The sequence below is a fragment of the Bufo bufo genome, chromosome 4, assembly GCF_905171765.1.
Source record: "Bufo bufo chromosome 4, aBufBuf1.1, whole genome shotgun sequence".
In the NCBI taxonomy this organism is placed as follows: Eukaryota; Metazoa; Chordata; class Amphibia; order Anura; family Bufonidae; genus Bufo; species Bufo bufo.
The window spans coordinates 327,103,134-327,119,185 of NC_053392.1; the positions used below are offsets into that span (position 1 = coordinate 327,103,134).

A 16,052-nucleotide genomic window follows, 5' to 3' on the forward strand; every position below is an offset into this window, starting at 1 on the left:
TATATTATTTTTTTCCTCCGGGTGTGGTCTCTGATTAAAAGTGAACTCTGTTGCTACCAGACTGCCTATTGCTATGGGGTGGTTTTAGGATCTTGCCGAGCAGTTTATGCAGGCCAATGCACGGAAAAAAGAGTCTGCTGTGGCTGAACCCCAGCAAGTGAAGGGGAATCCACCCGGTGCAATGGATGATTGGTTGACCAGGAGAATTTATGAAATATATGAAAGATCCTGCGAGTTGGTGATTGGGGGACTCCCGCTGTGGGTCACTTTAGATTCCCGCCAACAAGTGTCCCGTGTTAAGCCAGATGTCCTGGAGTTCATAAAGGGAAATTCAGAGACAGATACCACCGTGACTCTGACCTTTGCAATGGACTATGGCTCTTTTCAGTGGGAGGTGTTGAAATGTAAGACCCTGAGAGTGGAGTGTGTACTGGGAAAAGACTTTCCGTTCTTCTGGCAGCTATGGAGTGGAGAAAAGGCTTTGAGTTGTGTGGCTGGAGTTCCAGAGGAAAAGATGTGTGCCATTGCCAAGGGCAACCGTCGGGAATAGAAATAGATGGAGAGCGGTGCGGCTCTCAGGAGATCCTATGTTTCCTGCACGTGTGCGCAAAGTCCTAAAGGGTGCGGATGGAGTGACTGTCTTGAAAAAGGCTGGAGTTAAGGCCAAGGTGTTTCCTGTGTCAACTACTGTATTAAGGGTGATGACCGTGTTGGAGATATTCCTGGATTAACTTCATCTTCTGTGAGTGCTGAATCCGTGACTACAATTGGTAAGATCGTTCCGACATTGAGACGGCAGCAGTTTCTATCTGCTGGGCCGGTGGGTGATATGTCACCGAGGCGAGAAACTGTCTCAAAAGTGTGGGACCATGTAGAAAATGCAGTATCTGAACATGCGGGTAAGCCTGTTGCGGTTGAGGTCGCTCCCTCACAGGAATCTACAGGGGAGAAGGGTACTATGTTGCCCAAGGAGCCTGTGACCAAAGCTAGATTTGGGGTGGGGAAAATCTGAGATCCCATGCTAGCCCGGGTAAGAGGTAGCATGATAGTAAAACCTGAGACTGGTAGAATGATAAATGTTTGGGACAATTATGCGGATACTACGGACTATACGGTGGTCCTCACTGAGGGTGAGACCCTGGTGAAAACTGAGACTGATGATCTTGGTAATGCAAAAGTGCTCATACATGAGGGAATGTTGGACCGTAATTTTCCTTTGTTCTATGATTTGTGGGGAAGTGGAAACACTTCTGCAGTCAGTGTTAAATCTCCTGCAGAACTGGTACCTAGCCCTTTAAATGAAGTGACCATAAGAAACAATGGTGCTGATAAGGTGCAAGGTGATTGTACCAAGTTTGCGGAGTTCCATAATGAAAATGTGATGTCATGTGAAATATGTCATGATGATGATGACATGCTTTTTCTGTTGCAGGTTGTGGACAGGGGAGAAGTACCCCCTGTAGGTAAAAATGTAAATGATGTAGAAATGCTAATAAATGTTAAGGGCACACAGCTGAGGGAACCAACTGTGATAAATGTGTGGGAAAGTGGGGCACGGGTAGCGTATGTACCACACGTACCAGAGGAGAGTGTGCAGTCTCTTCAGTGTTCTATGTTTAATAAGGAAATGTCCAATGTTGGGTTTGGCTCATCGGTGCCCCTAGAGGTCAGGATTGATAATGACCCGAGCGGTATATATGACGTATGTGCTGTGACCCGATAGCAACTCAGAGAGAGAAACTACCATGTCAAGGTCTTGCAAAATTAAGGTAGTTGCTAGTAACGACCAGACGACAGTTATACCTGACGTGACGAGAGATAAGTGGGGAGACGTCAGCATTGGGTCTGAGAATTATACCCAGGCAGTGGAAGACTTCCTGGCAGGTCTGACCAACCAAAAAGAGCGTGTAGAAGAGCATGACCGACTGCTTGTAGAGGCTCACTACCAGCTAGGCCTGGCAGGCCAGTACGGCTGCAAACTTGAAGATGTTTTCGCCCGCTCCGCACAGTCCCTAGATACATTAGAGAAGGAACTACCTGTTCTTGCAGAGCAAGTGGAGAAAACTCCAGAAGAGTCAAAGGAGGAGACTCAGAAAGAGATGCATGAACTAAAGGATCTAGAGTCACAAATAGAAGTGGAATTTCTACAACTTCAAGAGGATCTTGCAGCTTTTGAGCAATCCAGAAGTCATGCGGAGCAGGAAAGAGATGAACTGGCTGATGAAGTCGCAAACAGCATCTCAGTAAAATCTGCTCTCTTGGAGGAGAAAAGACATTTGGAAGCCAGGATTGCTCAACTTGATCAAGAGTTGCGTGATCAGATGGTGGACCTGGACCACCAGAGACAAATTGTATCTAGGTTGCAGAAGAAACAGAAGAAGTTTGACCAGCTCCTGGCTGACGAGAAAAACATCCTCAGCCCGGTTTGTCGAAGAATGTGACCGAGCGGAGAATGATGCTCGGGAGAAGGAGACGAAGGCCCTCTCCTTGGCTAGAGCCCTTGAAGAAGCACTTGAGGAGCGAGATGAATTTGACAGGCTGAACAGGCAACTCAGAGCAGAGATGGAAGATCTCATGAGCTCAAAGGATGACGTCGGGAAGAAAGTCTATGAGTTGGAGAAGTCTAAGCTAGAGCTGGTTAAGAATGGGTCTGGAGATCGTGGTGTCAGTCAAGGCAGAGAAGATGGAAGATAGTTCTGTGAACCAGGAAATGTGGCTGATATGGAGGAAGACTCCAAAGAAGACTCAAAGGCTGAAGAAGCTAAGGCCAGTGAGTTGGAGTGGGAGAAATCATCGGATGTTGCAGAGACCGAGGATAAGGCTGGAGAAGAGTCTACCGAAGTGGGAAAAGCCACTGAAGAAGCAGAAGACTCTGAAACTGAAGCCGAACCTGAGGAAACCTCTGCAGAAAAGAAGAAAAAAATGAACCAGATGCATTTAAAAGGAGTGAGCGGTGATGAGCATGCTCTGCTGAAGGAGATCTGCAAAGCAAAGGAGATAGGGCTCGGACACGACCATGACTGGGAACAACTTTGTGAACAGTTCAGCCAAGAACGGCAGCAGTCCAAGAAAGAACCTGAGCATATGCGAGAGCCAGAGCAGTTAAAGAGAGAGTCGGTCAATTGGAAAAAAAATATCTTGTGAAAGAAGTTCCAGAAGCCAAGACTGAAACGCTGAGAGTAAAGTAAAAAGAAAGATGTAATATGTTGATGAAACAAAGAAACAAAAAGAGCGAGATCAGAGAGTGTGAGAGCATATAATCGTAGCTCGTGAAAGAGAAAAAAAGAGAGTATCTGGCCATTAGATGGGCACTAGAGTCCGTTATATATCATCTACTAGGTAGAAAATTTGTGTTTGTGAAAGACCAAGCTCTGCTAGCCTGGGGTGGCAGAATAGAGGGAAAAAGGCGACACTGACCACATCTTCCAGAGGGCATGGTATGATGGGAAAGAATGCTCAGACCTCCGGTCTGAAGAAGAGGGGGGATATGTGGCAAGGCGTACAGTGCAAGGGGGCATGTATATCTCAACCAGATACCTCAGCTGGGTGAGATAACTACAATCCAGAAGTGTGCAGTGATCTCAGCAAAGGATAGTTTGCTGAGACGGTTTTGTTTACGTTGTATTCTAGGCTGGATTTTAATTGGACTGGCAGTTAGGCTTGGTAGTGGGAGCTGCCGGTCCACACCCTTCCAGCATGGGTATTCCCTCATGCCTGAGGTGAGCGCAGGTGAAGCCTACCCTAATCAGTCCGGCATAAATCCAACCTCAGTGTGTCAGTATAGGGGGAGTGTCTGTGAACCTGGAGCAGAGGCTCTGTATGTGTTCTCAGTCAGGAAGACTGAGGGGCCATAAGGCTATGCAAAGCCTGATCTCTCCCCTGTGTGAACTGATGCTTGATGAGCGGAACCTGCTAAGGCTTGGAGCCTGAGACCCTGACCCTAAGCAGTACTTAGAGGTGAGTCAGGGAAACCTATGTGTTTAGGTAGAGCCCAGACGGGCAAGGCGTTTTAAATTTTGGCTTTGTATGTTTTTTGTTATGCCGTGTTCCACAATAAAGCACAGTTTGGCCCTAAATCCTGGTGTCAATGAAGAAGTATGTGGTTGTGAACCCAGTGAAAGAGAGCTACCCCTTACACAAAGTGACCTAGATTAAAAACATCAGTGAGCGATGAGGGCAAACTGTAAACACTAACCAGCATGGGGGATCAGTACAGCCTGAGCGTCTTCCATTTCGAAATGCGCATGTCAGCAAAAGCATCCGATCACATGACAAACTGACATCAGCAGCTATCTCATGTGACCCAATGTGTGAGGAGCAAGTGCGCCTGAGCATCCAGAAGGTCCTTAGTATGTTAGTGCTAAATCACCAGATAATACTCAAAGATCCTGGAGATGCCCCTTATCACGGGACCACAGGGAAAAATCACATGATCGTGCTTTGCTGAAGCGCATTTCCAAAGTGAGCCCATACCAAAAAGTCTAGTCCAGTTAAGAAAACTGCAATATAGCAGATAAGTATATATGTATTTTTCTATATATTGACATGAATGAAGAAAAAAATAAAGAACTAAGAAATTAAAATTTAACCAAATATAACGGGGTGCATGTTATTTAAGCCATTAGCAAATGTTGTCTAAATATATAAAAAAAGAAAGAGGAGGGAGGTAAAGGGGCAAGCATGAAAAGATATACAGAGGGTATCGGTGTGGCGGCAGCAGCACCCTAAGCCCCACTTCTTTAGACAGCAATGATAGCCGTCTGGTCAGGGAGAACGAACATACATACTATCTGTTATATTGTGAAGAAATAATAACTGAAATAAAAAAAAAAGGGAAGGAACAACTCTTAGCCAATGGACCCCATAGATAGCTAATAGCACAGGGGCCACTGATCAGAGTTACCCAGTGGAGACCAGTGGAGACCACACTGGTTAGACAGCAAGCGATCCACAAGGATAAGTACCTATCCCAATTTTAAGCATGGGAACCACACTACGTTAATAGTAAGACGGACCCATGTTGTAAAATAATAATAATAATAAATAAATTTTAAAAAGTGTCAAATTATAATTGCAACAGAACATCACCAATTCATTCCTCAAGGGAAGAAGGGGAGGGAGGGAAGAAAAGGAAAGAGGAAGGGAGGGGCGGAGAAGGAGAAAAAAAAAAAATTAATTGAGAATCCACGATCTAAATTCCACATTTAATCCATACGGTTTGAGTGTATTCAATTCAGAAATCCAGTATAATTCACACTTCATCAACAATAAATTCCTATTACGCTGGGTTCAGATCTGAGCGTACTCTGTTGCGCTCTGTATCCGCTTCTTTTTCGGGCGTTTACAGACTCGCGGAGGGAAACAAGCAAACGCCCATTGTCGCGCGTTCCCGGAAGTCTATGTGCGGGAACACGCGACCATACGCCCCAAAGAAGCTCCTGTACTTCTTGGGGCGTAGAGCGTTTTACAGCGCGTTACAACGCTGTAAAACGCTCAGGTGAGAACCATGCCCATAGGGGATCATTGGTTCTTGCCTGTTGAGCGTTTTACAGCGCGTAGGAACGCGCTGTAAAACGCTCAGGTGTGAACCCAGCCTAACCCCCCCCTCCGGGAGATTGGAATATGATTTATTAACATGCATTTTAAGTCATTCTCTTTATGGCCGGACTCAATAAAGTGTTTTGAAACGGGAAGGTCCATCCGTTTTTTTCAGATGGTGTACCTGTGTTGATTACATCTAGTTTTGAATTCTAAAGACTTTTCGCCCTACATATAACAAGTTGCAGGGGCACCCCAGAACATATATAACGAAGGTAGAGTCACAGGTCAGGAAATGTCTGATTTTGTACTCCTTGGCAGTGAAAGGGTGAACAAAAGTCTCACCTTTATGTATATAACGACAATTGATACATTTTCGGCAGGGAAAACAGCCCATTTTATGGGTACGCAAAAAACGTTGTAATTTTTTTCTCTGAGAACCCTCATCAGTATGTACAAGTTTGTCCCTTAAGTTATTAGGTCTCCTATATGATAACAGAGGAAGAGATTTAAATTCCTCAATGTTAGTGTATCCACTTCTAAGGACAGGCCAATGCTTATTGACTATTTCTCTTATATGATGACTCTCTTCAGTGTATGTAGTTACCAATGGAATCCTATGAGAAGTAGATTTAATGTATTTCTTTTCAAGTAATTCCACTCGGTCCCGAGTCCGGGCAGCAGCTCGATGTAAATCCAAAACAGTATTAGGGAAACCTCTTGTTTGAAAGGCCCTGTTCATGTTATTCAATGTAACATCCAATTGCTGCTCGTCACTCACGATCCATCTAGCACGTAAAAACGGACTTAAAGGAAGTGACTTGACCATAGCACGAGGATGGGCACTGTCGAATCTCAAAAGTGTGTTTCTATCTGTGGGTTTAACGTATACATCAGTGTCAAATTGTCCCTCTCATAGTGTGATTTTTATGTCCAAAAAGATAGAGATAAATTTTCTTTGATCCGAATTTCAGGATAAATTCGATTCTCCACTGAGCCGAATTTCCTCGTACTTCATGGTAGTGAGTCGATTTAACCTGAAATAGTGTTAAAAACAAAAAAAAATACCTGATCCATTTGCTCACTACGGGCCAGTCGCCACCATCTTGCTTGAAAATTTCTGCTGAAATCCCATGTGTGGTGAGGTGTGACATTACAGGTCGTGCAAGATTTCGCTGCAGATCTTCAAGCAAGATGGCGGCGTCTGGCCTGTCGCAAGCAAATAGATCAGGTAAGTATGATTTTTTAAATTTAAATTTGACACTGTTATTTATATCAGATGAGAGTGAATAAAAGGTATATCCTATACCGGGGGTGGTGATAATGTCCAGGCAAGTGGACAAAACCACACTGATATAGGTTGAAGAAGGGAGCGCCAAACTTCTATTCATAAAACATAAAAGAATAAGCTCAAAACACCTGGGGTGGGTCCTCCCCGGCCAGGATTGCTCGTAGAATGGTCGAGATCCAGGTAAGTAGGGTGGAAAAACAGCAGCCGGATCCTCAACTTCATGCAAATCTCTCTTTATTGTGCAATTTAATATGCGGCTCAACGCATTTCGGGGGTCTATATAATACCCCCTTCATCAGGAGCAGTTGAGGATCCGGCTACTGTTTTTCCACCTTGATTGCAGACCTGGCATTCTTACCTGGATCTCGACCATTGTACGAGCGATTCCGGCCGGCCCACCCAGGTGTCTTGAGCTTATCCTGGAGGTGACCCCCTAGTGAAGTGAGTGGAAAATCACAATTTCCTCTTTTATACTTGGTACATGATTGTTTTTATACTTTATATGTGTGTATAATTTACACAATCTACCATACTTTTTATCGCAGATTTTAAATAGACCCTATTACTTCCACCTTTTTCTCCTCCATCTTCTTGTTTAACTTTAATTGGGCACAATAATCTACTGGTTGTCCAGTTCACATAATCTTTATTCCCGGTTATGGTGACCACCTGGGTTTATTTACTCTAACAATATTGCAAGTATTACTTACCGATTCTCAGCACCACTCATATTATGTTTTATGAATAGAAGTTTGGTGCTCCTTTCTTCCACCTATATCAGTGTGGTTTTGGACACTTGTCTGGACATTATCACCACCCCCTGGTATAGGATATACCTTTTATTCACTCTTATGATTGAGTGTTAAGTATTGCTAACACTAATTGAAGCAGAAACTTCAACTTGTCTCTACATCTTCCGTACATCCACACACAGGTCACAGTCTTGTTGGCACCTCCTTCCACTTCTCCAGGGGCACTCTTTTGAGCCCTTAGAAGGAATCGGATAACCTCTCTTTTTTTCTCCTTTTTTTTAATACGTACCTCATTTATATCAGATGCCACGATCATGTATGAATGCTGCATCTGAGAGGTACAATGACAGGGAGAGGCGAAATTGCTGCTCCCTGTCATTGCTCCCACTACTTCGTGACAAAGTAATTCTTAAAGCAAATTTTCTTGTAAAATTCGGTGAAGCAGCTAAATCGAACTTTTTAATTATTCGCTTACCACTTATTATGTGCATTCAATAAAGAAGACATTTTGAATGGAATCTTTATCAACTCTGGGATTTTTATACAATTGGACTTAACACACATTCTCTAGGTTGCCATGCATGTAATGGATCTGTGAGCTACAGAGGTGAGCTGAAATACATTTTTTTGTTAACCCAGCTAAATTCACCTAAAAGTGAAAGAAAACTAAGGACAAAACAAGTCAATGAAGGATATTCTTCAAAGTTATTCACTTTCTAGAGCCAATTTTTATAAAACGTGTCTTCTTCAAATTGATGAATAAACGTGTATTTTTCATTTATATTTCATGCATATTTTAATTGCTGATAAAATATGTTATGTTTACTTGTTGATTTGATGCTACTTTTCAAGGATCTTGGGAAGTAAATGTATATTTTGAAATAAAATACACTAAATTTATATTTACACTTCTGCTGTACTTAAAATCCCCTAGAATGTTGTAAATATCCAAAACTATTTACTTACAAAAAATGCTTAGGCTATTGTGAAAATGCATTGCTTAAAGCCTTCAGTATGCATTATTTATAAAGTTATTAATATTGCAGAAGTCTAGCAGTGAGCAACCTTTCATTTAATTTTATAGTCAGCTAAAAGAAGTTGTCAGTGGCAGAGCTACTTTTTATTCAAAATTCCTAAATACATTGGTAAGATTTTCTAGATATTTTCTAGCAGCTTGTCTTATTGTAAAGCCAAATTGTACATATATGTATAATAGACATATACTGCATATATTACCCAAAATTAGGGAACAAGCAGGACATTACAAAGTAGGCATCATTGACACTGAATTGCTCAACTCTCCCAGGGTCTCTCTGATGCTCTTTGTTTAGAGGACTGCAGACAATTATGTCAAGTAGACAACACCTAACCACTGCATACATTTTCTGGACTCAAAGATATATTGTTGAGGCCAATAATTGGCTGCAGCAGTCACATGTTGTTGACAACCCACTGGCAAGGAGGACCAGAATAGCAATACTGGAGCAGTGGGCAATTTCAAAAACCAAGTAATGATTATTTTTTTACTTTATACTATCTCCTTCTTCTTATCCCAACTTTTACTAATCAAACCCTTTAACTTTTTTCCAGTCTTTGAAAAACCTAATATTTTATTGAGTTAGTTGTGGAATAAATGTTCTTTTTTTATCCTACAGGCTTTGGCAATGGGAATGATGACAGAATATTACCATTATATTTTTACAACTCTGGTAAGTAAAACTCCTAGAAAGTATTTGGCCTTTCAGAATCAGTATTTGTATGTGATGTGTGTGCACATAGGGAATACCAATGTGATATATAGGTTAAATAATGTACTTTTTAGCACTATTTCTGAGAAAAATCAGAGTATGTCATGGCAGGACTACTATGAGAGACAATGAGAGTCCTGCTTATCCTACCTACACAGGATAACATGACTTTCACTGTCTGTTCTAGGAGCCCTGTTAGAATTTTCTTAGAAATCCTTCAACAAATCATATGAACCTATATAAATTACAGAGCACAGCTTCTCTCCCTCATCACACTCTCAGAGCAACAGAAATCACTTGACCGATTTGCTTTTATATGAAGTGGAGGTGGACAGAGTGGGGAGTCTGTAAGGTGAAGCTTCAGCCAATAGCTACAGAGCTTTAGTATGTCATATGACCCTATTAAATCCATTTTACTAACTATGACATTTTTTTACTTAAAATTTTAATTCAACTCAGGATAGGTCATCAGTATCTGATCGGTGGGGGTCCGACACCTGGGAATCCAGCTAATCAGCTGTTTGAGAAGATACTGGCACTCCTGTGTGTGCTACGGCATTCTCTCAGCTTTTCCCAGGTTGAGTGACAAGAATTTCATCGGTCACATGGTCTAGATGAAGCTCAGCCCCATAGAAGTGAATGGGGTTGAGCACCAAACCAAACACAGTCGCTATACTATGTCTGGTCCAGTGCTTGGTGAACATGGAGAGGGCCGTGTTGCTCACTGGAGTGCTGGTACGTTCTCAATCAGCTGATTGGTGGGGGGTCAGGATGTTGGGCTGTCACTGATCAGATACTGATTACCTATCCTAAGGATAGGTCATCAGTTATAAAGTCTTGGAAAACCTTTCTGATACAGATCACTTACTAATGTATTGGGATTGTCCATATTGCCTCCCTTGCCGGTTTGATTAATTTTTCATTCTCATTATACACTGTTTGTTTCCAGGGGTTACGGGCCACTGCAGATACAAGGTAGCTGGGATAGGAGCTGCCACACATGAGTGCCATGCTCGCTCCCATAGTTCCTGGCACCAGAGAGGCCAGCACTTTTTCCTATAGTGTGCAAGCGCTGCCACTGCTGCTGAATTGCAGTGGTGGCCATAACCCCTGAAAATGTAGTATAAATCAATGGAAAAATTAATCAAACCAGCAAAGGAGGCAATATGGACAATCATAATACATTAGTATGTGCCTTGTATTAACTTTGTCTACATGATAAATGCCATTTGTTGAATTGAGAGAACCCCTAAGTATATTGATGCTGGCTAGGGCTGTAAATTGAAAAATTGCCCTAGTTAATCTAAAGTCTAACTTTAGCTCTGGCATAGTTTCATACCTTGCATGGTTAACCATTAAATATCAATTTTTTTTTCTATTGTCATACTCCAAGAGCCATAACTTTTCTATTTTCTCATCAATACACACATGTGTGGATAACATTTTTGGTAGGTACCCTTCTGTTGTGGGAAAACCCACATTGGTCACTGAAATAACTTGAAACTGACAAATGTAGCAATAAATGAATAAATTACTGAAAATAGGCTAATGAAAATCAGATATTACATTTGAATTGTGGTTCAACAGAATCATAAAAAAAAACTAAAAAAACTAATGAACCTAGACTGGACAAAAATGATGGTAACTCTAGAAAAGGTTGAAAATAATTTGACCATAGGGACATGTTAAACTAAAATGTGTCCTGTAATTAGCATCATAGGTGTCTTCAGTCAGTCTGCCCATTTAAAGGGTTAAAGCTAAGGAGAAAGTTGTTTTAAATTAGAAGGAAAATTATAAACAAACATGTTAAAGATAAAGGGTATAAGACCATCTCCAAACTATTTGTTCCTGTTACTACAGTTGCACATACTATTCAGAAGTTTAAGGTCTTTGGAACTGTAGCCATCCTCCCTGGATGTGGCCACTAGAAGAAAATTTATGAAAAATTGAAGAGGCAGATAATACAAAGGATAACCAAAGAGCTCAGAACAACTTCCAAAGAGATTAGAAGTGAACTCCAAGGTCAAGATACATCACTGTGAGATCACACCATTTATCGCTGTCTTAGCTAAAGCAGACTTAATGGAAGACGACCAAGGAGGAAACTACTGTTGAAAGCAAATCATAAAAAAGCAAGGCTGGAATTTGCCAAAATGCATATTGAAAAGCCAGAAAGCTTCTGATAGAATGTTCTTTGGATAAATGAGACAAGTCGCATCAGCACTATGTTCACAGATGCAAAAATGAAGCATGCAAAGAAAAGAACTCTGTACTAATATGAAAAATGGAGGAGGCTCAGTTATATTTTGAGGCTGCTTTGCTCATCTGGCACAGAACGTCTTGAATCTGTGCAGGGTACAATGAAATCTCAAGACTTTTAAAGCATTCTGGAATAAAATATGCCACCCAGTTTCAGAAAGCTTGGTTTCAGTCACAGGTGTTGGGTCCTCCAACAGGATAATGACCCAAAACACACTGGTAAAAACATACAAGAATGGCTAAGAGAAAAGCATTGGACTGCAACAATGTAGAGAAAGTACATTCACCGAAGTAGCAAAATAGTTATTCTTTATTCTTTTCTCGTGAGGATAATAACAGACGGGATACTGGGGCGGACACACTATTGCAGATGATAGCGGCTACGGCTGTTTCGCGCGTACTATCGCACTTCTTCTGGCCTTCTGTGAGCCCTGTTCTAAATCGTTTTGAACATCTGTGGAAGGAGCTAACACGTAGTCTGGAGAAGGTACCCTTTAAATCTGAGACAGTTGGAGCAGTTTGCTCACAAGAAGTGGGCCAAAATATGTTTTGCCAACAATTTTGTCCACATGTGTAGCTATATGAGACCTGTGCAGAGTTAAGCACTCACCACTAACGTTATATCTATCACTTGTCATGGGGTGAAGGGACATGTTCTAGCCTCTAAATGAAATTTGTACGGACAGCGAGCTTTTTCAGCCAACCTATTTCTGGACAGACCATAAAAATAGATGACTTATTTCCTGTGTCCATGAAAAAAAAAAAAAAGATGTGTCCATGATTTTTGAGGCTGGTGGTTCTTGACTAGATTGTTTTGATGATAATTATCATCATTTTACAGCTCACAGTAAATGTTGGTAATAAGTAGAGATGAGCGAATAGAAGCTGAGAAAGTTGAATTTGTTCTGAATTTCAGGAAAAATGATATTCTGAACTAATGCAAATTTTCTCGCACTTCGTAGTAACGAATCACAATTTTTCCTAACATGGCGCTAGTTGGCTACAATGGCGGCTAAAATGGCAGCTACACGAGTGAGGACATAGGGCAAGGATCTGTTGGAAGGCGGGATGACCCATAATGCCATGCATGCAGCCAATCAGCAGCCAACCAGGTGATGTCACAGCCCTATAAATACGGTGGCCATCTTAGAGAAAAATAAACGCAGTTCACATTTGGTGTTAGTTGCCCAAAAAGTGTTTATTGCCATATTTCTAGAGAAAAAGAGAAAAATAGACTTAGTGCATATTTGTTTTTTTTTGCTCTAAAAGCGTTTCTTGTCATATTTCACTACAATACGAGAAAAAAAAACGCAGTTCACATTTGGTGCTATTTGCGCTAAAAGCGTTTATTGCCGTATTTCTAGAGAAAAAGAGAAAAATAGACTAACTTCATATTTGCTGTTATTTGTGCTAAAAGCATTTCATGTCATATTTTTCTACAATTCCAAAAAAACTAAACGCAGTTCACATTTGCTCTTATTTGCGCTAAAAGCATTTCTTGTTGTATTTCACTGCAATACGAGAAAAATGTACTCAGATCACATTTGGTGTTATTAGCGCTAAAAGCGTTTATTGCCATATTTCTAGAGAAAAATGGAAAAATAAATTAAGTTCATATTTGCTGTTATTTGCGCTAAAAGCGTTTCTTGTCATATTTTACTACAATACGAGAAAAATAAACGTAGTTCACATTTGCTCTTATTTGCGCTAAAAGCGTTTCTTGTTGTATTTCACTACAATATGAGAAAAATAGATGCAGTTCACATTTGGTGTTATTAGCGCTAAAAGCGTTTATTGCTATATTTCTAGAGAAAAATATACTTAGTTCTATACTTAGTTCAAATTTGGTGTTATTTACGCTAAAAGCGTTTCTTGTAATCACTATAAATACGAGAAAAATAAATGCAGTCCATATTTGGTGTTATTTGCGCAAAAAAAAATTATTTCCATATTTCTAGAGAAAAATAGACTTAGTTCATATTTGGTGTTATTTGTGCTAAAAGCGTTTCTTGTCATATTTCACTACAATACGAGAAAAATAAACTCGGTTCACATTTGGTGTTATTTGCGCTAAAAGCTTTTATTGCCGTATTTCTAGAGAAAAAAAGAAAAATAGACTAAGTTCATATTTGCTGTTATTTGCACTAAAAGCGTTTCTTGTCATATTTCACTACGAGAAAATAGACGCAGTTCACATTTGGTGTTATTTGCGCTAAAAGCGTTTATTGCCATATTTCTAGAGAAAAAGATAAAAATAGACTTAGTTAATATTTGCTGTTATTTGCCCTAAAAGCTTTTATTGTCATATTTCACTACAATACGAGAAAAATAGACACAGTTCACATTTGGTGTTATTTGCGCTAAAAGCGTTTATTGTCATATTTCTAGAGAAAAAGAGAAAAATATTAGCATTTCCCTTTTTCAGTTATTTACTTAGAAATCTTTTAGTGGCCTATTTTTGACAAATACGAGAAATATATACGCAGTTCACTTTTGCTGCTATTTACGCTGAAATCGTTTCATTGCCAATTTCAAATCCTTTAGTTGCCTATCTCAGTAAAAAAAGAAAAATATATTTGGCGCTTTTAGGGGTGTTTTAATTTGCTTTTAATATATTTAGTTCAGCTAAAAGTATGTCAGACAGAGAAGTGGCAGGCGCTGCATAGGGGAGTGTCAGAGGCGTAAATGATTCTGGTGCAGGCACAGGTCGCAGCAAAGTAAGGGGGCGTGGCAGCAGGGGTTTCTTCCCGATGCCTCAGGTCCATATGTCAGCTAGCAGTCGTGACCAGCAACCCAGCGGTTCTTGATTGGTTGACTGGATCTTCTACTTCGTCGCAAGTGACAGCAGCACCAGCAGCCTGAGTCTAGAGTCGCTGATGAGCAGCTTTCTTTACCCGCATAGTGAAGAAACTACTCATCAGTAGTGTTAGGTGAGCATGCTCTGCCAAACACAAATTTTTCTCGAGTCTCCTCCCAACATATTTTTTGCCTGCTACACAGCCAATAAACATGCGCGGAGGTACTGGCACTCCCTGTAATGCGCTACTGGCATTACAGTGATTGGCTGGCCAGAACGCGTCATCGGGTGCTATATAGCACCCGATGACATGTGTTCGGCTCAGTATTAGTCAGGGAGAGCGGCGCTTAAGAAGGGACAGATAATGTAGGGAGTGAAATAGTAATATTTTAGTGAAAAAACTTGTTAGAGGCCCAAAAGTCCTTTTAAGGACTATTGTTGCATCTGGCAGCAATATAATTATTAGAGCAACCTGTGCTAAATTGCTTGGAATTGTTAGAGATCCAAAAGTCTTTTTAAGGACTATAGTTGCATCTTGCTGCAATATATATTAATAGCGCAACCTGTGCTAAAATGCGTGCAATTGTTAGTGCCTCTTTTGATAGTGACATAACCTCTGCCACATCTTTTATTCTACATCTGTGCATCCTAAATATCAATGACATTAAGTCAGTGTAAGTTTTTATTAGCCGATAGTGACAGCGACATTACTTGCACTATACCTCCTGTATAATGTTTGCGCATCCGAAAATTATCTTTGACATTCAGTGTACTTTTTTCATAGACGCTGCGGACAGCAACATTATCTGTGCTACATCTCCAAGGCGAGCACTAAGGGACGTGGAAGTGACCGTGCTGCTGATGGTGCTGGGCGCTGTGAAACTGTGCCTGCTGCCAGAGCACAAGAAACACACTCATCCACAATACCTAGTTTATTGTCCCAGTTTTCAGTGCGGTGCAGGACATCACTCTCGAAGTCAGACCAGTGCAACCAGGTGGTCGGTTGGATTGTAGCAGATAATGCTTCCAGTCGGTTAAGCACCACCCTGTCTTCCACAAAGTCCAGTCTCAGTAGCCAAGAGTCTGGTCAACAGAACCCTCACCCTGATCCTCCTTCCTCCCACCATGGAGAGTCTTGGCAAACAAGTGATCCCACACTCGGATATTCCGTGGAGCTCTTTTCATCGCCATTCCTTGATTTGGGCCTCTCGACAAGCCCGCTTGAAGAGGGACATGAGGAGATCTTGTGCCCTGATTCCCAAACTACTGTGCATCCACAGTCACAAGAAGATGATGGTGGGGAATGGCAATTAGTGTTTCATGAGGTAGATAATGATAATGAGACACAGTTGCCAATAAGTCAACCGCAATTAGTGTCTCAAGAGGTTCTTGATGAGGATGAGACACAGTTGTCAATAACTGAGGTTGTTGTTAGGTCTACAAGTCAGGAGGATAACCAAAGTGAGGAAGTAGAAGAGGAGGTGGTGGATGATGAAGTCACTGACCCAACCTGGAAAGGTGGCAATCTGAGCGAAGACAGCAGTACAGAGGGAGAGGGATCCGCAGCACCGCAACAGGCTAGAAGAGGCAGTGTTGTGGCAAAAGGGAGAAGGCAGGCAACATCAAACAGGCCCGCAATTGTTCCCCGGAGCACCCCCTTGTGAAAA

General features: G+C 41.3%; 1 protein-coding gene across 1 annotated transcript in view; it reads left to right on the forward strand.

The window, feature by feature from the left end:
• The window catches only part of GRIK2 (glutamate ionotropic receptor kainate type subunit 2), a 1,085,136-nt gene that overhangs the window by 467,629 nt on the left and 601,455 nt on the right, over positions 1-16,052 (forward strand). Inside the window, exon 5 of the mRNA XM_040428804.1 lies at positions 9,237-9,290. Coding sequence (XP_040284738.1) covers positions 9,237-9,290 — 54 coding nt within the window. The remainder of the gene's footprint in view (positions 1-9,236; positions 9,291-16,052) is intronic.